The sequence below is a fragment of the Perca fluviatilis genome, chromosome 5 (assembly GCF_010015445.1).
Source record: "Perca fluviatilis chromosome 5, GENO_Pfluv_1.0, whole genome shotgun sequence".
In the NCBI taxonomy this organism is placed as follows: domain Eukaryota; kingdom Metazoa; phylum Chordata; class Actinopteri; order Perciformes; family Percidae; genus Perca; species Perca fluviatilis.
Window position 1 is genome coordinate 20983789 of NC_053116.1, and position 22633 is coordinate 21006421.

Genomic DNA, 22633 nt, shown 5'->3' on the forward strand with positions numbered 1-22633 from the left:
AATCATAACCATATTAAAGTCCAGCCACTGGCCGGGTGAGTATGTGTGTGTGAGAAAGAGAGAGAGAGAGCGAGAGAGAGAGAGAACATTGTGCTGTGGTTGAACCCAGAAACCAGATGCCAGGGTAAATCCCTCCCTCCTCTCTGTGTGTTTGAGGGAACAGAGGATGGGCAGTTCTTTCTGTCTCTCCCTCTGGAAGTGCTTTAACAGTGATGAATGAGGGCTGCCTTGCTCAATCCCCGCAGAGCATTTACAGAGACAAATACTCCCAGTATACAAACACACCATGTGCTGGACACACTTCTCACAGGTTCTCTTGACCTTGTTTGTGATTTATCTCTGAGCAACAGTATTGAGAAGAAATACAGAGAGATGCAAGGATGCAGATGTGATAAGGTTGTGCAAGTAATTCATTTTAATGTACCACCTGAATGTATCATTGAGCCTTCCGCATTCAGTCTTCTTTAGCACAGACTGTCCTGTGTATCGCTGAAATAATTCAATTTAAAACATAGCACTGCCCTCACAGTGACGGTAAATCAAAGGAAATCAATAGGCGGTCAATAAAAAAGCCTGTCACTGGTCCTAACTGTTGCTCAGCAGACGGATCGACTCTGGCTGAGCTAAAGCAAACAGCTTGATACAATGGGAGATATATGATAATAGAATGGCTTTCGTCTGTGTGCCCTGCACATTCATCTCCCCCCTGTCAGACCAGTACAAGTGGTACAGCCCAGCAGGCAAAAAAGACAACATTTCCTGTCAATCTGTGCTGCTGGCTACGCTCTCCATAAACACACAGTGCCCTCCCTCCTCCCCATCCTCCCTCCTCATCTGTCTCACACTTCACTCTTTTTCCTGTCTCATGAAAGAAACCATGCTTTGACGTTTCGGGCTATTTTGAATGATTTCGATTAAATTGTTTATTGACTTAAAAGCTTTTCCTTCAGTTGAGATCTCTTGTTTATTTTGTTAAGCTGGCACACTTGAGCAGTCATACACACATGTGGGCTGATACTCCTTGCATACACACAGGCACACATTTAACAGCTCTTTTGTTGCATCAAACAGTTAACATCAGTAGTTTTTATGTGTTTTCAAACAGCTGTCGGGTCATAAAGAGGAAGCTTTATGACAGCAAGAATAGAACAGTGAGGCTAGATAACAAACGATTATCTATCAAAGATGCCCCTGCTAACAGTTTGTTGTTAAAAACGACTGACTCTTCTTTTCCACCCATTTACACAATAATTCAAAAAATTCCTGATCTGGATGCATTTCAGATTAAATCATCATTGCCACGAGTAACATTTTTATGATCGACAAGCATTCTTCTCACACTCGTCTTTCACTCTGTTTCCTGTGTATTTTCTTTTTTCTTTTTTTGCTGCTAGTTTCAAACTGCATCCTGGAAACTAAAAACTGGCTTATCCCCTGGTGTGCAAATGTTCTTTGTAACATCAGTGTTGCTTGCCAGGGCTGCTCTCTGGACTGGCGAGCCGCAACACAATCGATTTATAATATCATGTGCTCACACTTGAAACTCTTGTTTTTGGAGATTTATGGACCTTATCCGATTCTCTCCTGGTTTTGACATTTCTTTTTTACTGTGTTTGAGACTATAATTCAGACCACTAACCCCAGGTTCTTCACTTATTGGCATACAGCACTGTGAGCTGAGAGTCTTCCAACGCTTCAGAGGGTTTGCGGAGTGAGTTTAGACATCTAATCTACACATACTCCATACTGTTGCTGACCCAGGCCGGTCCCTGCCTCCCCTTCCTCCTCTCCCTCCTCCCCTTCCTTCCCCAGCCAGAGAGGTTGAACTCTAGAAGAAACCCCCACTGGGCCACTAACTTTCCCCCCAAACTTATCCTGCCCTCCCTCCTTCTATTCCTCACTCCCTGGCTCACAATTCTCTCCATCGCTCTCCTTTAATCCACCCCCACCCCTCCGTTTCTGCAAATACTCTCCCCATTTCATCAAGTTCCCTATGGCCATTATTTTCCCTAACTGCATGAGTTGTTTTAGCTGAAAAAGTTCTCTGCTTTTGTTTTTGTTTTTGGAAATGTTCCATTTTCAGACACTGCCAACTCACTGGTCATTTTGTAACTGCTGCTTTCAATCATGTTTAATTGCACTGATTAGACCAGACTTCTACACATATTCAAAATTTTGAAATGTTTGTTTTGTGATATGATGTTTCATCTCTTTATCTATACAGTAGATGGGGACGCTCAGTTAGCTGGTCCCAGACTGCTTATAGCTCCACGTGGGCCAGGGCCCTGGAAAATCAAGCTTTACTACTGTCTGACGTTCTGATGCCGATTACAGATAAGACGTATACAACACATTGTTGCCACTTCCTCTGTATACAGTCATTCAGGTTCCAGCCAAGTAGTCAACAACACAGTGGTGTGTGAGGCAATAAAGACTTGTTTTTAAATGCCTATGCGCTAAATGCAGCATGGCGATTTTGAAAAGAATGTAGCGCTTTTTTAATGCTGATGTGAACATGTGTGTGGACGTGCTGAAACAGATTGACGGTGATGATACACTGAACACTAGTTCAGAGCGCCCTCCCACTGCAGCTAGATTCAGGTTACTCAGAAACAACCCCCCCCCCACCCCCCACCCCCCACACACACACACAGGTTGTTTTTAACACCTGAGGCCAATGCATCCAAAAACATTTTCCATAATTTTCATTTATGAACTCATTAAAAATAGTAGTGTCCTATATAAGTTATGGTGGGCTGTTATGCTTGTCAGCGAAAACAGTGCGCAATCCTAGCGTTCTTACTCATCACATCCATCAACGTCTCCACCAGCCGTAGGTTTTACACGTTTAGCTCTGACAAGAAATGTGATCTTATCCACTCATCTACTTCACTCTCTCACAATATATCTCTAGAAGATACCTGATGTGTCACTGAGGAAGGATGTCGGGTAGGTGAGGCATGACTTATGAGAGAGCTCTTTTCTGAGCGGCGGCCATGTTGGCCTCTGTTCACATGCTGGTCCCACCAAAGACCTAACAGAGCTACTTTTCAGAGCACTATCAGTCTTGGCCATCTTTCAGCAAAGTCTTTTTCACTCTCTGTCTTTCTCTCTCTCTATCTGCACTGTCATGACATTTCGCTACCCGTGTTTTGTGGGAAAAAAAGAAAGATCTTTCAGTTGTGTGGCCAAAAATATGAAACCCCCCCATCTTGTTCTCAGCCTGCCCTGTGCCTGTGTGCCCTCCCACGCCTTCTGAGGGCCCATCCCTCTTTTCTCGCCATTGCGCGCTCTTTATCTTGCACGTGCCCACAAAGGCCCATCTGAAAACAGACCCCTCCCATTTTTAATAGTAGCCTCTTTATCTTCATCTGTCATCGTGTCAGAGCTGTAGTACACTCTGTGGCCTCTCCCTTACCAGCAACCTTTGCTGACTTTCAACGCAGGCATGCAGGCTCAAGCAAGCACACACACACACACACACACACACACACACACACACACAAACACACACACACACACACACATTTAATACACACGCAAAGTTTCAGAAAGTTTCCAGCACTTAGGGCAAATTGGCTCAAACTTGCACAGAGGGATAACCAGAGGAAATCCAAGGTGAAGGCTAAGGAGAAGAAGAGAAAGAGGAGAAAGAAAAGCAAGGGAATTCAAGAGTGCATAAGCCGACAGGGTTTAGGTGGATATCATCTCAGGAGCAGATATTCCACTCAGTTAAACAAAAACTCCTTCAGTGCGTGCTTTAAATTGACTGGAAAAACAAAGTGGGTCTTTTTGGCCAGTTCACCCCTAATCTGATAAATAAATGCTAGCAATGGTTGAAAAATATAAAAAGAACGATGTGAGGGGAATCGATTTCCAAAAAGAAGAGGAGCGCCTCAGAGAGCTGTCATCTTGAGGCTAGCGGTAGCCAAGGGAGATGAAAGCAGGGATGTCAGATGATGCAGGGCTGTTTATTATAGCAGAGGAGGCTCCTTCTAAAATTTCCCTCGGGATGAATAAAAGTGTCTGTATGTCTGTCTGTCTGTCTGTCTGTCTGTCTGTCTGTCTGTCTGTCTGTCTGTCTATCTATCCAGTCTCTGATAGATCAAGGACGTGGCGCATTGCTAATGTGCTGTGTAGATCATGGTAGATAGATCAAGGAGCAGAGATGCCAGCGAGCAGATGGCTCTATAACGGCACTTTTTTTTCAGATTAAGTTTTGACACTCGTAACGGTAAACGGCGGGGTCAAAACTAAACACTGCTAACAATGATCTAGTGTAATAACTGGGTGCTTCATAGTTTGATGTAGTACTACCTTTTATGTGATTTGAAAATAGAAAACTGTCGCTGGATAGAGATTCATTTTTAGTTTACCATATCCAGACTTGATTTCTTGTATGTTTTTGATAAAGGCTCGAACAACATGATGATGCTATTCTTGATAAGAAAGAAATACAATATTGTCAGGTGATCATGCAAAATCAGAGATGAAGAATGATTTTGTTCATACGTTTCAAAATACACCTCATGCATCATTACAGATCCCTTTTCACTGCTCTAACTTACTCTTTACAATGATTATAATACATATGCAATGACCACATATGCGTCTCTCATTCCTGAAGTTTTATTTCACCCCAGGTTCAGGCAATTTTTCTGCACCTTCAATAAATCTATCTGAGATCAGTAACTGACAGAGATTGACAAAGGTCGGCTTTGCCCTCAAGAGCCAACAGAAAATCGAAATAAAAAAAACTCTCAGGTGTCTCAGAGGGCCTTTCACAAGTTTAAAAGAGAGGTGACATCACAGTTTGTAAAGAGCAAAGAGTTTGAGGAGGAATAAAATTGTGATTGGAGTCTTTCTGTGTCTGTAGGGAAGTAAGGGGTAGCAGGGCTAAGCTCATCATTTTCATATCCATACATAGCTCACTTTCTCTTTCGTCTCCCTCCCTCCCTTCACTCAAATATGCAGTATCCCCACATAAGCACACACGTTATGCAAAATTCAAACCTTCACAGTCAGGCACGTACCCACGTACAGTACCTCCATCAAGGCCGGGCTGAAACCCAGCACTTCAACCTTTAAGAAAATAAATAAAGCGGTACAATGCGCTGTTTGTGCTCTGATTCGCATCCAGCCAAGAGGGCTTCACTCTGCTAGTCGTCAACATCCTTCCCTGCTGTCCCTCTCCTCCATTTAAGGTTTGCTTTAACATAGCCTCTCGTACCACATTTCCCACCAAAATGGCTCCTTTACGCAACTCCCCGAGCTCCTTAAGCCAACATAACCTTCTTGTGTGTGTGTGTGTGTGTGTGTGCGCACACACAGATGCATGCATATATGCTTAGCAGCCAGTATACTAATGTTTGTGCATGTGTGTCTGTGGCATATAAATCCATGCCCACCACACACTTCACATAAACAGCTGTTCACCTTGTCTCCGTTGGAGGCATAACTGAGCAGACTCAGGCAGCTTTTACACAAGTTTCAACACGCCATTTATTCCTTTCTATTAATACAATCCTTTTAATTTCATCCCAGTGCGATGCAGCTGAAAACGTTCACAGCTGAGCCTCTCATGAGATTTCTGTTTGCATCACTCAGCAAAAAGCTCAAAACGATGGTTAGAGTAGAAAGGCCGAGCCCAGCAAAGGACTGCAGATTTTGGTCCCAGCCATGTGGGCTGAAGGAAATGACCTACTAGCTTTTCAAAACATCCCTGTGGCTGGCTTTAAGGCCAGGGCTACGGCCCTGATTGGTGAAAGCTTATAAAGGTGTTTCAGGGCTCAGTGGTGATGTTATCACATAGTAAGTGGCCTTAATGGGCTTCCAACTGTTTGTTTGAAGTGCTCCCATAATGACAGGGATCAACTGATAACGGCCTCTGCTACATACTGCACAGAGAGCCGTCAGAGCCTCTCATGGATGAACAAATGCCTTTGCGCATTTGTAAAGATATGGGTGGTAAAGAGGGAGTCTTGCAGCACACCCACATGGTCAGTGAACCTCATTCACACATGACTTGAACGTTAAAGTGAAGCACTAAGGTGTTCTGGGTCTGCTTACTTCATGTATGCATTAAGAATAAAGAAAAGCCTACTATCTCTACGTGTGCAAACACAGCCATCCCTCCCAAGTCCTGTCTCTTCCCACCTCTGTGCAAAACAGGTATTTCCAAAGACACTCTGGTGCCAAAGCACAGCGCCGCCGTGGGAGGTGCTCCGACCTGTCGGCACAGCATTCACACCCAACAAAAGGTAGGTGTCACCCGGGATACCTTTCTAACAACAATTACACACGGAGCTCTGAAGCTGGGCAAGAATGCAGTTCTATTTACTGCACACACAAACACACATACACGCAGAGAAATATCCGCAGTGCTACTCCCTTTATGTGGAAGGTATTTTCTCACTCTGGCCTACAGACAGCCCTGACAACAATGAGCAGGCCTGTTAAGCCAACTCCTGGATAAGAAGTAGAAGGAGAGGGCCTGGGGAATGTCCAAACCAAGGCCTTTTGTCTTCCCTGGTAATGTTTAAGAGAGTGGGGAATGAGACTGCTGTCAGTAAAATGACTTGTAACATTCCTTGTCAAGGGAAACACCAAAAGGATGTTTTAAAAGCCGATACTAACTGCTGATTATTTTCCATCCACAGGCTGATATGAAAATTTATTATTTTAAAGAGCTTTAGCACAAATAACCTGTAGGCAGGTCTAGTGCTGAAACAATTAGTCGATTCATTGAAATTGCATGTTTCACTATTTCTTGACATTTTTTAGAGTTAATAACTGCTCGAATAGTCATTACAAGTCATTAGTCACAGCTCCTGATATACCTGTTTTAAGGTAATTAATTATGTAAAAAAAGAGAAATAGTTTTAATTTGTTGCTGATTCGAGACTCCTAGGGAAAAAATAATAATACTGATCCTAATGTTTACAGTGAATAATATTAGACAATACTGACATTGATTTGATCAGCTAATAAAGAGGTAGAACTAAACCAAATGTCAAAGCTCAGTCCACGCTAATTGTCACTATGATCCTGACTTAATCTTTGGCCCGAACCTTGTTTAAACTCTGACACAGAGATTAAACTGAATAATTGCAGTCCTTAACCCTTGTGAACGATACTACTGCCAGCGTGGATGTGTCAGTACAAGCAGTCATGCATGAGAGCCCCAGTGCATGTAGTTGCCTGTGTCTGTTTGTGCTTTGATACTTGTTTTTGTCTTAACTCATGCCAGTGTAAAAACCAAAAGAATCCATCTGTCAGTGCGGTGGGATTTCACTATGCGTCAGGGGTATGTTTCTAGTTTTTAGATGAAAGAAGTGCTCTGTGTGTGAGAGACTGAGAGACAGAGAGAGAGAGAGAGAGAGAGGGGGGCACACGACTGTCTCTGGTGGTGTGTTTGCATGTGTGTATCTGTGTTTTCCTAGCAGGGTGTGTTCTTAGATTCCACCACACTAGGACATTACCCCTAGGTGCTCTCGCTCCCTCTCTCGCTTGCTCTGGTTCTGTGAAAATACCTTGAGGATTAGGTGGGCAGCAGCGGCGAGGAGGAAGGGGGGGGGGGAGGGGGGGGGGTGAGGTAGTGATTGACAGCTGAAAGGCTGGAGAGGTGCTCAGGCATGCTGTGGTAGGGGAGAGAGGGGGACTGCACACACAGGCTGGGGGGCTTTCAGGCTCTGCACTCAGCTGTTGCCACCCACACCCATTATAGTCCCTTCACCACCTACCACCCACCAACACCTGCTGCCCGTTTAGCACTGCACCCAGATAAGATTTCAAATAACTCCCGCTTACCTTTACCTCAAGCCCTAACCTTAACGAAAGTGCTCCTTCTATACTCTCTCTTTCTTTCTTTCCTTTCTCTCACATTGACATCCTCACCCTCCAGCGAATTATGCAGCCGTGGTTTTATTCGTCGATAATCCCTGACCTGGAATCATGATGCTGATTAAAAAATTGCCTTTAGAAACTAGCAGGTATTTTGAACAACAATGTATGTCAACAGTGTGTGTGTAATATGGCCAGTTTTTCCATGACAGAAAAACACTCTGGATTGCCAACAATCTCCTCTTTGTGCTCTGTGCTACATACTGTAGTGTACATCATTCCATTTTAGTGCTTCAACATACAACAGTGCCCCCTGTGCTCAGGTCTGACACTACTGGAGTGTGCTGCTTTAGCTCACCTTTCTTTCTCCAAAACGGTGATACCACACACTGCTTATTCTGAATAAACAGTGAGATAAGTCTTTCAATTGCAATTGTGCTCATTTTCAAATATTTGTTGATGCTCAGAGCACTCATCACCTCACACTGAAAGAATGTTGTTTTGTCTCAGACTTGTGGGTTGCCTGCCTCACAAAAGCTCTGTGAGAAGTCCAGAAGCACACATGCGCGCACAGGCACACACACACACACACACACACACACACACACACACACACACACACACACACACGCACACACACACACACACACACCGCCACACACACACACACACACACACACACACACACACACACACACACACACACACACACACACACAGAATTTGAGGTCACAACCACACCATCTACAAGCATCTATACGGAAACCACAGGAGCAGAGTAATCATTGTATTGATGAAAGTGGACTTTTTCTTCATGGTTTCTTTGGGGATTTTTTTTATACCACTCGTCCTATATCACAAACAGACCCTAAGGTTTTCCATTTCCACAAAATTACACATAATGACGTGCAATTTAAATAGCCGAATTTTCCTCTTTCCATCGCATGTTCAAATTGTATAATGTGACTTAAATAAAATGAAGGTATGGGCCGTACATGTAGTTAAGAGTTGAAAGGGAAAATGATACGTGAGAGGGACTTACAGAGAGCGGCCATCTCTTTGGGCAGGTCAGCACCAAATCTTCCAAACAGGCTGCTGTTGGCCAGCAGGTCGAAAGGGGAGTGGCTTCTCATGGAGTTGAAGGCGAACGGGTAGACAGCAGGTGGGAAGCCGGTCATGTGACCCACCTGCTGTTCCCTGTTGGTAGCCATGGCAACAGAGCACACCCAGGGGTCCGCAGCAGGCCGCTGGGTGAAAGAAACGGCCGTCACAACACCTGGAAATCCCCGGCAAAGTTTAAATTTGTGTCCTTTCGAAGACTCTCAGGATGTGGGGAACGGATGAGTGATGATGAGGCCTCTGGTTTTAGTGACTCCACTTTAGAAGGGTCATCCAATTCAGTTTTCTGGGGAAAAGAAGGCAGATAAATTTGTTATTTCTTTCAAAGAAATTCCCCACATAAACGTGAGGATAAGTGTTTGTGATTGGTATGAACACGATGATACAATCTGTGGTTTGTGTTGAGATCCTCTCTGGATTCCACAAACGCAATTCACCTCACGTCAACTCTGAGACTGTGATCCATCTACGTTCTGGGACGGAGAATAGTTTATCCACTGTTCTAATGTAAGAAGGATGTGCAAACTTTATACCAACAACAGGTATGAGAGAATGGGAAGTAAAGAGGAAGTAAGGAAGGACGACGAGAACCAAAACAGATAAAGACGTGAGAGAAAAATAACGAGTGAGCTGTAAGAGGAAAGCTAGAAAAACTGGGACTGGGCGAGGGGAAAAGAAAATAAGAAAGAAGTTTGGAAAAAGTTATATGAAGGAAGAGAGGGTGGGAGGGAGGGATGGGAAAAAAGAGAGAGAGAGAGAAAGAGAGAGCTCTTGTTCTTGCAGTTTTGAAGAGCTTCCAGACTTCTACAGTGATTCCAGGCTATGCCATATGATTTAAATCACCAGAACTCTACTATAAAGAGCTCCTCTGTTCCTGCTGCCAGCCTAGCACAGCAGCCTGCCTCTCTGCCTCTTTCCCCCCAGGACCAGAGGCCCAGACACGGGGTCCAGCATGAAGAAGGGAGGGGGGTGGGGGGGTGGGGGGGGTGTTGATGGGGGTAGAGGGTAGGGAAAATGAGATCCACTGATTGCTAACTGCTGCTGTCACTTCCAACTATCTTCTCTTGAGGTCAGGCTCCCATCCCACAGAGTCATTTTGGCTCTAACCTCCTGCAGCCCGCTCGTCACTGGGACTCCACACAGTAGGCCCAGACAAGTCAGGCTCAAGAGTGGACAAGGCTGCAGTTATGGCCCACTGTTGACAGTTAATACAAGAGAGGGTGAAAAAAATCCCAGCAAAGCCTCCCATTTTTTTCATGTTTTCCTTTTGCCTTTTACTTCTCTAGCGTGATTTCATGAGTGGGTGGTGTGATCAGCTTGTTTTTGAAATGAGGCTTTGAAAAAAAGCAGAGCCAAGGAATTTGGAACTACTGTGGCTTGTGAATCTGGGAGAAAAGACAGGGAAAAAATCTTGGTAATGAATTTGGTATAAACAAAGAAATGAGGGTCGGGGGGTGGGGGAGAAGAGATCTAAGGCTAAACCAGTGAACTGCTGAACTGAGCAAAAAATACAGTGGATCAGTGACAGGGTCTGGGCACTGGGGGGCACTAAGAGGTGGCGCCGTGCCGAGGAAAGAGGGAGAGCTTTCCAAGACGCACACATATGCACCACATAGTCTTAAACACATACACATGCAATCAAGCACTGAAAAAAAGAAAAACCTCTACACGTGTGAGAACACACACACACACACACACACACACACACACACACACACACACACACACACACACACACACACACACACACACACACACACACACACACACACACACACACACACACACACACACACACACACACACACACACACACACACTTCTCACCCCTTGCCTTTTCCAGGACTCTGGCTCCCTCCCTGCCTCTCTTTCTGGCTCTTTCTCTTTCAACAGAGCCAGTTAATTACACCCTACTGCTGCAGGCAGCTTCAAACCACCACTAATTTAGAGTTCCATTACAGTAAACTGTTCCACATGTGCATCCAGGGCCCAGGCAGGCTCGGGTGGCCACGTTTCAGGAAGAAGCAGCCGTCGATAGGCACCCACCCCCAACCTGCCAACACAGCCATATTGCCATCTTTCTTTTTCTTTCCTTCTTTCTCTCTGTATGTCTTTCTTTCGCTTATTCAGTCTATCCCTCATCTTAACTACTTTTGATTTTTTCCCTTTTCTGACCCACCCCCCATCTCCTCTATAATCATATACCAAATCCTCTCTCCCCCACCCGCACCCCATTTCCATCCCTCTACTGCTTATACAACTTGTACCATGACCCTGTGCAGCGGTTCCACTGTGTGGCTAACACACAAAAACATCACTAAAGATTTCACAGTGGGCCTAATGGGAGAAGAGGTACAGACTGGAAAAACAAAACTGCCAGTAACGCACAGGCTCATAAAGTGTGCGTGCGTGCGTGCGTTCGTGCGTGCGCGTGTTATGAGTATGTACTTGGCCAGCGCTTGGCCCGTTTGGGTATCTGCCTCATGAACTCAAACCAGGCCCCATAAAGGCAGCACGATCTGTCTGAGAGTGCTGGGAGAAGAGAAAAAGGAAGATGTGTGACAAAATTATTATTATTATTATGAAGAGAAAGATTAGGACTGTACACATGTGACTTTTGTATTCCCAAAGGGGGAAACAACAGTAGATTAATCCACAAATTAAGCTTTAAATGATTTTCAAGCCACGAGACCCAAGCGGAAAATCCTACCTCAGCACAATAAACCGCAGTGCCACTGTACTTTCACACATACGTAATGAAACAACGACAGAATCTGATTAAGAAAAAACTAGTAGAGTACAGAGAGACACACAGCCTTTTAAAATAGAACCCAGTAACTTTACACTGCCCAAACACAATAATGAATTAATAAAAGAGTTGGCGCCAGTGTTTTTTAATGAGTCACATCAGCCCAGCAGCTTTTTACAGAGCCATTTATGTTTTATGTTGGGTCCTGTGGTAGGCTTACTTCGCCAGCCCGTCTGGGGCTATAAGGGGATAAGGGGAATTTGGAGTGACCTCATCCACTGTTAGCCAGGGCCAAATGGGCATGGAGGGCCTCCCTACTTCCCTTGAGCCTGGGGGGCACACAGGAGGCAGAAAGCAGCCAGGCAGGCGTGGAGCAGCAGGGCCGGCTATGAGTGGGTTCCCGGCTGCTGCTGCTGCTGCTGCTGCTGGGACTTTCCATCATTACCTACGTCTTAGGGCCTAAGAGGTTCGCTGTAGCAGTTTAAATTTATTTAGGGTGTTTCTGTAAATAGTGGAGTGTTAGGTGAGACCTTACAGTACTTCATCATGTTAAAGCAGAGTCGTTACACTTGAGATAATCCATTGATTTTATTGTTAGAAAACGCTGTGTAGCAAATAAAATGAAATCAATCAAGATGACAATTTGGAGACAGCCCTACAAGACGAGGCATGCTTAGAGAGAATGAGATTCTCTTGTTTGCTAAAGAGTTTAGCAAAAAAAGACATAGCAGAACGTAGAATCGAGCAAGAGTGGAAAAGACAGAAAGAGAGAGAGAGAGAGAGAGAGAGAGAGAACAGTTCCCACAGATTGAATGTCTGTTAAACAAAGGGTATCAAATCCTCTGTGAGCAAAACAACAATTGTGCCTTAACCGTTGTGACGGAGTGAGGCCCCTCAGGCAATAAGAACTGCAGTCAAAAATAACAAATAAATCACGGCATCTCAGGAAGCTCTGCACCACACAACCAAGAAAGGCAGTGGGTTTTTTAGTCAGCACGAGAAACCACAGGTGATTACTCTGCGTATATGAGCAGTATTCTGGGTGCCATGGCTGGCCCGATTTGAAGGAGATTTCTTTTTGCAGTAAGGGAAAAACAAAATAAATTTACAGTAACTGTGTGTGATGTTGGATTGAGTTATAACTGTATGTTTGTCTTTGTCCATATTTTCCTTTGAAGTCAAATTCAAACTCTACTCCTTCCTCTCTGACTCTTGTGGAGACTTTTTGTTTCTTTTCTGAGCTTGAGTGGGTTTCACACATTTTCTTTGGGTTTCCTAAACCCCCAGAAGGCCACAATATGCAATTAAAAAAAAAAAAAAAAAAAAAAGTCCTGAGAGGTAAAATAAAAAATATACATGTGTCAGTCAGTCCAGGCAGAGCAGCAAGTCAAAACCTTTTCACTGGAAGAATTAAATTGTAAATTCACAGCCTCGAGACAAATCAACTGTACCATGTATCCTGGCAGTGGAAAGCTTGGCAGAATGGCAGAATCACAGAGTCCTCTCACGCTTTTTCCACCTCTGACTTGCTCACTCCTGCTAATTTTTTTGACAGAAAACTGTGCATGTCTTCCAGGCCCTGTCCTCCAATCGTCAACATCATAAGGTGATTTATGTTCAATAACTTTGTAAAGGAAACGACTTGAAGCAGACAGGGTTATGTTTAAGTTTTGGGTCGTGGGTGAAGTCATACTACCACAGCAGTTAAACAATGATTTTACAGTCCGTGTGTCCTGAGTTGACAGACTGGCTTTTCCAACCGCTTGGAGCAAAATGTGCACTTAGTGTGATCATCACTGCTTAATATGCCCACACAGAGCCATCAGAAAGTGTCGGTGGACTGTCACAGACAAATTTAGATGTTCATATTAAAACATAATGAGAGCGTTATCTGATCTTGTTGCTGGCGTCAGCAGTATTTTGGCAGTGAAAAAAATATCCTCAACACTATTATCTGATGCAAAGCTGACAGCTCCCAGTTTTTCAACAAGTGGCTGGCTAATGGCTCTGAGAGAGACACCTAGTGACAGACGGTCCAGTGCCTCCAAACAAACCGGCATTCCATCGCCTGAAACTTGTTTGACAGCTGCCTCTGCAACAATGCAAAGAAGCACCTCTGTGTAATCACTTGTCACTTAAAGAGGTATTGTATTTCAGGAGTGCCACTGGGGGAGAGTCATTATGCAATCCTTGGTTTTGTATCTTTAAATCATCTAATGTTAATCCCTAAATCTTTTTTTGTTCTCTATTTGTTCTCTTTGTTTAACCATAATGTCACAAAACAGGCTTTGTTGACTTACAGTGGTGGAGAGAAGTATGGAAAGAGTGAGAAGTCAGTGAGACATAAAACACTTTGTGACATGATGAAGTCATCCCGACAGCTTGCTGTTTCCATGATGTGGTAGAGCTCTTTGGAGTACTCAACATGGAGACTTCAGCAGTGGGTCCAGCAACACAAGAAAACATACCACAAGAGGAAAAGGCAAAGGCAGATGATGGTGGGACATTTTGAGAAATAAAGACAGAGTCAGAGAGACAGGAAGTAAAGCAAGAGAAGAAAGCTCAGAGTGGCAACAATGTGATGGCTACTCTTTGAGATTTGAAAGATAAAGTTGGTGCAACTAATATGTCTAGTTTTGTAATTACAAAGAGATGATTCACACAGGCGGCAATGAAGGTGTTCCCATTCCTCAACTCAGAGAGAAGACAATCCTTTCTCTGTATAAAGAGATGCATAATGGATGGGTTTTTGACTGCCGCCGCTTCTAGCCTCGGGAGTCAAAGCAACACTCAAGCAGGCCCAAACACACACATGCAAACCAACACACATTCGCACCAGTTTAACTTTGTACCAAAAGATCTTTTAATGAGAGCTTGAAGGAAGGCTGGACATGTAAATCCTTACAATGAGAGCCACACACCTGCAAAAATAGACATAGGAAATGGTGTGCAGATAGTTTCCTTGTTAATTATAGTGTGGTAGCAGAGAGCCCCTCGATTCTCCTAAAACCACCTGTCTAACCCCTCCCTACTACTTGGGCTTAATTGCTATAGAAATTCCAGAAAAAGACAGGTATCAACAACTCCCAGATTTACTGCTCAAAGTCATGTCACAAAGACAGACTGTTAGCAGATTTTGCAATACAGAAGCTTTTATGGGGCAACTGTTGTTTCATTGGTTCCCACAAAACCTCAGATGTATCTACACTTAAAAAGTATTATCACATAAATGTAAATGGACTGTATTTATATAGCGCTTTTCTAGTCTTCACGACTACTCAAAGCTCTTTAACATAGTACAGGAACCGTTCACCATTCACACACTGTGGCCGAGGATGCCGTACAAGGTGCCACCTGCTCATCAGATAAACACTCACACACATTTACTCGGGGTTCAGTGTCTTACTCAAGGACACTTCGACATGGGACTGCAGGGCCAGGGATCAAACCATCAACCTTTCGTCTGTGCTTTTGTTCCAAAGTAGTTATTTCCATGGACATACAGTACATTTAATCAGTATATTATTGCTGATCTGTTCGGATAGACAGTATGTGAGCACTGACTGAATAATTTTAAAGCTGGGCTGTTGCCTGACATGTAAATATTTACAACAACAAAAATGGGAGAATGTTTTTGGTAAGGCTGATTAAGCTCACATACTCATGATCACAAGTACATGGATCATGAGTAATGACACATACCCATCTGGTGCATATAACAGCTAGCACAAATAATAATTGATTCCAAACATTCACTAAAGAAAAACAGGATGCTGTGACTGAACACCATGAAGGTAAAGCTGCTCTGCATTGACAGCCTGTCCTCGAAAAAAAGACCCACGGGTGGTGCCCTGGAGGAGGAGGAGGAGAGCAAAGTGATATTACTCTGCCTTAGAGATGAGCTCCATTTCTTCCACTCCAGATGTCACAGACTCAGAGTCAAACTGATAGACCAGATGACAGTGGAGGGGGCAACAGATATCACTGGCCTTCAAGCAGGCATCCATCACTCAACCGTGTGGGTGTTTTTCTTTTTACAATTTGCTTCAATCAAACTGTCCCTCACACTTATGTCAACTCCACCAGGGGAAATAAGCAGTGGACAGCAGGTGCAAAGCCAAGGCAGTCCAGCTGCAGCGGTTTACCTACTGACCAATCACTGCTGGAGCAATAAACCCAAACACTGCAGAAAGCTACACTTCGACATCAGGTGCCTGATCATTTGATATCCAAATCAAACAGTACTTAATGCAATGTGTTACACATGGCTGTAACAAGTGAAACCTGTTAACCCAGCACATATGCCAGCATCTATCAATAGCCTTCACTGACACGCTGCTAACTATGGGAAAACAATGAATAAACTTTCATGTAAATTAAGAGCACAGTTTCAGACACACCTCACTCCACAGGAATTAGCATCTGCTGTTTAAAAGGTGGAAAACAATGCTTCTCTTTTCCAAGTGTTCATATGTTGCTTATAAAAAAAAAAACAGGTCAAGGACTGGTGACTCCTCTGGTGAATACATTCATACACATCAAACACATGCAAGCATGTACACACTAACACACACACATGTGCTAATAATAAAGAGCTCCATAGGCACTGGGTAACACTTGAAACACTCACTAATAAGCACAAATGTGCACACAGGCACATGCAGGCACACATGCTGAAGTATATTTTCATATAAACTCAGCGTCACACTCACATTAATAAGAAACAAAGATGCTAAAACACTGCATGCAAACGACAAGTGTGTTAGGACGTTTTAGTGTTTACACATGAAAGTCTGGTCGGATTGCGGGGCAAACAATGATTAATTGTTTCAAAGCCTCTCAAGTGTTTAGCACACTCTGTCTCTGTCTTCAATTAAAACTGTCGACCCATTCCCAATGAAAATGCAGTCTCTCTCTCTTTCCTTCTCTTTGTTAACACAGAGAGAGAGAGAGAAGAGAGAGAGAGAGAGACAGAGAGAGAGAAAGGAAGACAAACAATGACTAAAGTTACAGATTCTGAACTTTTTAAGAATAAATTACTCACCCGCTCTTGTGTTGATGAGGCAGACGGATGAAGCAGTTGCCGGAAAGGTCTGATGAGCGGAGCTAGCTGGGGGGAAAAGGAGAAAAGATGTGTGTACGTTCATCAGAGTCCTTCTGACAGCAAAGACAGAGTAGCAGTGAGTCTCTCCCTCCCTCCCTCCCTCTCTCTCTCCCTCCCTCCCTCACTCCTCCTCTCTCGCAGTCTTTACCTCTTAAAATCACTATTTCACTCCCCAAACACAAGCACACACTCACTCACTAAGAAATAATTATACTCTCTGATTCATAAAGCCTTCCTCTGTCACGTGACCCAACACTTCAAATATACAGCACATTTTTTCACCAGCCACAAAATGCCTGGAGGGAAGAAAAAGGCCCAGAGAGCTTAAGTTTCTGTTTTTAATTCTCTCTCCCTTCTTTGTCTCTCGGGTGAATTGTTTTTCTCTCCTTCATCTTCTTGGCTAAAGAGTCGGTTTACCTACAAACTGTTTGTGCATGTTGAAAAGCGTGAGCTATGACGTTACCTTTGATCATTCGTGTTTAATCTATAAATTCAGATGATGTTTGAGTATCCTGAACACAAAAATTATAATGTTTTGATTTTACACAGATGATGCTTTAATGGCAAGCCAACAGGTTTTCTCTCCCAAGAAAGTCTAAGTAGTTTCACATAGTCATTTATTCCCAGTGTGATCAATTTATAGAATAATCATGATGGACTTTTGCCCTACTTGTCTGCTCACTACAGGCATGTAGGTGCTGTTTTTGTGTAACTCATGTGTGTTTGGCGCTGTGTTTCATTGCTTCTAAAGTTTCTGTGACAATCTTCCCAGAGCAGTGATAATAAATCATTACCATTCTTACTGATGGTACAACTACTGATAGGACTTAATATTAGAGAACACATGATTAGTGGACACAAAGAAAACTAAAACATAATTTGGCATTCAAAACTGGAGTCAATTTTTTTCAGGATACATACATAACATTTGTCAACATTCTGGCAAACATTATGCAAAAAAATGTAAAGTCACAAATGTTTAAAAAAAACAACATTCTGGTACCTAAAATCACTTTAGCTCGTGGTGGCACAGCAGCTGCAGGGAAGTCCCGTGTGAGATGGCAGAGCTGTGCAGCAGCAGCAGCGACAACTTTGGGTGTGCCCCTGAACGTGCCCCTCTCTCCATATGAGATCATATGTTTCAGATCTGTGTTTATGTGTTTGTGGTTCTGGGCGTGTGCCCTGTTTTTTTTAATGTAATGTTTCTCAAGTTGTTTTGGTTATGAAGAGCACCTCAAACCTCAGAACTGGGAGGAGAGGGCACACCTCTACTGGCATCTCAACAGGCACTTTTACCTCTGCCTCTGCAGCAGAGCATAGATAATCCACACCTTCAAAAGAAAAAAAACCCAAACAAGTCAATTTAAATACATGCATGCTTCTTCAACACTCAATAAGAAAAATCTAGTCTATTTAATATCTAAACCAAGTAAGTGCAGCAAGCATTTTCAAAATAACCAACTTATACATGCACTACTTGTTCTGAAACTTCATCTAAAACGATGCCCTGCAGGCGTATCGGCCACACATCACTTCATATCTCCCAAATTTCACAGTCTGAAGCAGAATTGCCAACCAATGCAGCATTTAGAACTTTTCTTTTGGTTTTCCCAGCTATCGTACATTTACGACCTGATATAACTGCTGCGTATTGTGTTTATAAATCACAGTAACTGGCCTGATACAGGCAGAGATCTTATCCCCAAATACACTGACCCCAATAGGTCTCCAGGATAAAGCCAAGCCATCATAATAATAAAAAACACAAGTATTCGGTCTCACTCTCGTTATTCCTATATGTGCTTCTACATATGGTCTACAGTAGCCTATTGAAATGCTCTTTTATACATTTGATGTGGATTTGCTGGTACATAATCAGGGTGAATGAATGGATAAGTAGTGTTGCCTTTTTGCAGAAACCTTATATTCAGGAAGCACAGATCTAAGCCATACTGCAAAAAAGCACTTCAGCTGATCCTTATCTTGTTTACATTTGATTTATGTGTTGCTTAGGAGGCCACTAAGGCTAATAGAAATCCCTTAACTGTTTACATAGCAGTACTAAATCAGCAATATGAAAACAATATGAAACAAGAAACTAAATACAGCCATAGGGCGCTGCAAAAACTCTATATCAGCCATTAGAGTGAGGTGAACTAACTGTTAAGTGTGAATTTCAAGTTGGTGTGATGCCAATCAGGCTGACCACGACCATGCATTTGTGTCAGAATGTATAGTTATGTTTTTGTGTGTGTGTGTGTGTGTGTGTGTGTGTGTGTGTGTGTGTGTGTGTGTGTGTGTGTGTGTGTGTGTGTGTGTGTGTGTGTGTCAGTGCGCGAGGCATGCTGTGCTCCTTATTAAATTATGACAGTGAGATTCAGCAGGGGTTGTGTTTAGGCTTTGCGTATGTGTGTGTGCTCTTGCAGCACACACGTCTGCACTTTTGAGTGTGTATGTGTTTGGGTGCGTGTGTGTGTGTGTGTGTGTGTGTGTGTGTGTGTGTGTGTGTGTGTGTGTGTGTGTGTGTGTGTGTGTGTGTGTGTGTGTGTGTGTGTGCGCATGGATGAGTATGCGTAGGCAGTAGCAGCGAGAAGGTCAGAGGTTACTAGTGTTTGTGTTTCAGTGTCAGTGAAGTGTGCTCCAGGCAGAGATTTATGATCATTGTGTCTGGGAGGCTGCAGAGTGGGGGATAATGAAGATAGATCAGGGTGCTATCTCTCTCTCTGGGCACCACTGGAAACATAGCCTATGGCCCCGTCCGTTCTCGTATCATTAACTTCAGCCTGTGACATCACAACGCACTGCCCTGACATCAATCCTGACACAGTGTGCTCTGACAAAAAGTCGAACGCAAGAGAGGCAATTCCTCACAGGAAGTCATCCGGCAAACATAGGCATTGTTCAGCTTTGCAGCTTCTCTGGGTGTGTTTATGAAGATATGAAATATTCATGGCAACATTGTACTCAGTCGTGTGTTTCCACTTTAGATTAGACGTATTTGCATTCACAGAGCCATGGAGCAGAGGCCTGAGGCTCACTGGCAGAGGAAAAGCAGCAAAGGAAAGGAAAGAGAAAGGGGGGATGATGGAGGGAGCAAGAGAGGGAGGAAGTGAGGTTAGAGGGGTTAAAGCGAGATGGAGAGAGGGGGGAGGAGAGAGGGGTTGGAAGGCCAGTGGTACAGGGAATGTGAGAGAAAGGGGTGTGAAATAGTAAGAGGGAGGGAAAGAAAACTGGAGGGTGAGATGGAGAGAGGGACGGACTGTAGAAGGAGGGAGAGAAGGGGGTTTGATGGTATTGGTGGTGGGGAGGTGAGAAGGGGCGCAGGGAGCTGGTGCCTGTGGCGGTAGGTTTTAATCAGTAACAAGATGCCTGTAATGAGATCACTATTTCCCCACATTCAGATTGATGTCATGTGAAGTTTGGTGCCACACTGAGACAGGCAGGGGATGCAGGGCGAACACACTCAAGACATGTTTGCACACACACATTCAGAAACACACACACACATACACACACAAATAAACACTTGCTTGCACTTTCTTGGTTACAGACTTAAAACACACATCCTGTGAAATGAAGGAGCTCATTCATCCAGGCTGGCAAAGTGTGCTCATTTAGAGTCCAACCGCCTTGAAGTAAAAACATACACAGAAGAATACTACTCACAGGAAAATGAGTTACTCATGGCAAAAGAGAAATCTGTGTTAGGGACCGAAGGGCATATACCACTATGTACTCCTCTAACAAAAACAAATGAGCACAAAGCTTGGAACAGTTAGAGAGCCAAAAGCTTTTTTACTGCAAAAGAAACTAAGGGAAAACAAGAGGGGGAGAGGGAGGGAAAATAAAAAGAGAAGTGTGTGTGTGTGTATGCTTTTCGTGCATATTTTAGGGCGCATTCAGAGGCTGTCGACACAGCTACCAGCGTGTGTGCCAGCACATGAGCGCTCTGCCTATTCCCCAACATGTGTGTCCACTGAAAGGTGAACGGCTCTCCTGTCTATACTGTCCTCCAAAAATCAGCCATGATGTCACCATGAACCCATCTTGAACCCACCTCTGTCAAAAAGCATTACTCCAGCCCTCCCTCTCGCCGTTTCATTTTCTGTTCCACCTCTCCCTTCTTTACGCTCCACTCCTGCCTCTCAAATTCTTCACTGAGCTCCCATTCTTTTGTTTTGCTCTTTTTCATATTTCTGTATTCTTCAACATTTCCCCTCTCCTGTCCTTGTCTCTTTTCTCTCTCCCTCCTCTCTTACTGAAGCACACAGACTCCTTTTTTTTTGGCATGCATGGTCTAATTGAATCACCAAAAAGTGCAGCCGTTTGCCAAAAATGCCAGGATGTTCTGATTATCATAAACTTTGTTTAAGCTGTGGTTTTACAAAAAAATCCTCTGAGTGCATGACAGAATGCCAAAAAAATAAAAGCAGAAAAAGAACGAGGAATAGTGGAGAATGTAAATGAAAGAGGGGAGAGGGAAAGAGAAAGAACACTGGGGAAGAGAGGGGTGGTGGGGGCAGCGAGAAGGCAGCCAGAGAGCCACATATGGAAGTGATTCTGTAATTACTGCAAATCTGTGAGCTCAAAAGGAAAGGTCTTCTTTTCCATGCCTCCTTCCCTGCACATAAAACTGCCCTTGTGAGAAAGTTGGGCACTAAATACTGAGCAGGAAACACGAAAAAAAAAAGTTTTCATTTGCTTTTGCCATGTTTGGGTGGTATATTAAATATGTATATGGTACATGTTTTGTATGATAAGAGTCTGCACAGAAGAAAAATCTCTGCTCATCATGAGGCTAATTCCACAAAGTCTGGAAAGGTTTCTGCATTCTTTAACCATTTGCTTTGCTTTCCTGAGCTTAATCACCCGTCCTGGAAGCAAATCTAAAACAAACTGGGGGGGAGGGGGGTTCCGCCTGGAATGAACTTAAGTCTCTCATCAGCAATACACCTAACTGACATCATTCACATAAAGCACACATTCAACAAGGTGCGTGAGGGAGGGGCGTTCAGGGGATGGGGTGAGAGACATACAGACAAGAAAGACAGACAAACAGTTGAAGAAGACTATCTTCTAAGCCTCAGGCAAAGCAGTGCTTTGCAGGTGTGTATGTTGGCAACGACTTCTGTTCTGCTCAGTCCCCAAACAGTTTCAGCAGCCTCTAATTATCTCGTGCCCTGCCATAACGTGTTCTCATGATGAGTGCTTACACACACACACACACACACACACACACACACACACACACACACACACACACACACACACACACACACACACACACACAGTCCTACAGTATGTACACACCCGGATTGACGCAGCTTGTGCTACGTTTATTCTTGACACATTCAATTAATCACGACATGATTTACGTAAAGTACACAATCCTACCTTCTTCGCCTAGAATAGCGTATGCTTCGGCTTCAAACGCAACCACATTCCCCTCGAAGTTTGAACCATAAATAGTGGATGACAAGCGCACGCGCACCCAAGTTTTCTGTTAAGGAGACAAAAACAAAGTCAGGGACAGTCTTCAGAGGGGTCCTCCACATCAGCACAGCAGCTTGTAAAGATCACGCCATTTGGTCTCATGCTTCAGAGATTGTTTCAGTCATATGTCAGAATACCTTCGTTTGTTGCCAATCCGTCACTGTGTCCCGGACGCGATATTTTTTTCCCACTATTGCCACGCCAAGACCCGCCCTTCAATAGCATTCGCACACTACTATTGGCCAGGCGTCTTTGCCTACATGTTGGTCCTATCTCCTGACCAATCCCCTAACCCTAACCTTAACCACTCGAGGTGAAATGCCTAA

The 22633-nt window shown here is 43.8% G+C and overlaps 1 protein-coding gene across 1 annotated transcript in view; it reads right to left on the reverse strand.

Annotated features, from left to right (window-relative positions):
- Positions 1-22480, reverse strand: part of rarga (retinoic acid receptor gamma a) — a 42523-nt gene extending 20043 nt beyond the window's left edge. The window contains exons 1-4 of the mRNA XM_039799485.1: positions 22445-22480; positions 22209-22314; positions 16755-16820; positions 8885-9247 (exon numbers count right to left, since the gene is read on the reverse strand). Coding sequence (XP_039655419.1) covers positions 8885-9053 — 169 coding nt within the window. The 5' untranslated portion in view covers positions 9054-9247; positions 16755-16820; positions 22209-22314; positions 22445-22480. The remainder of the gene's footprint in view (positions 1-8884; positions 9248-16754; positions 16821-22208; positions 22315-22444) is intronic.
- Positions 22481-22633: the final 153 nt, after the last annotated feature.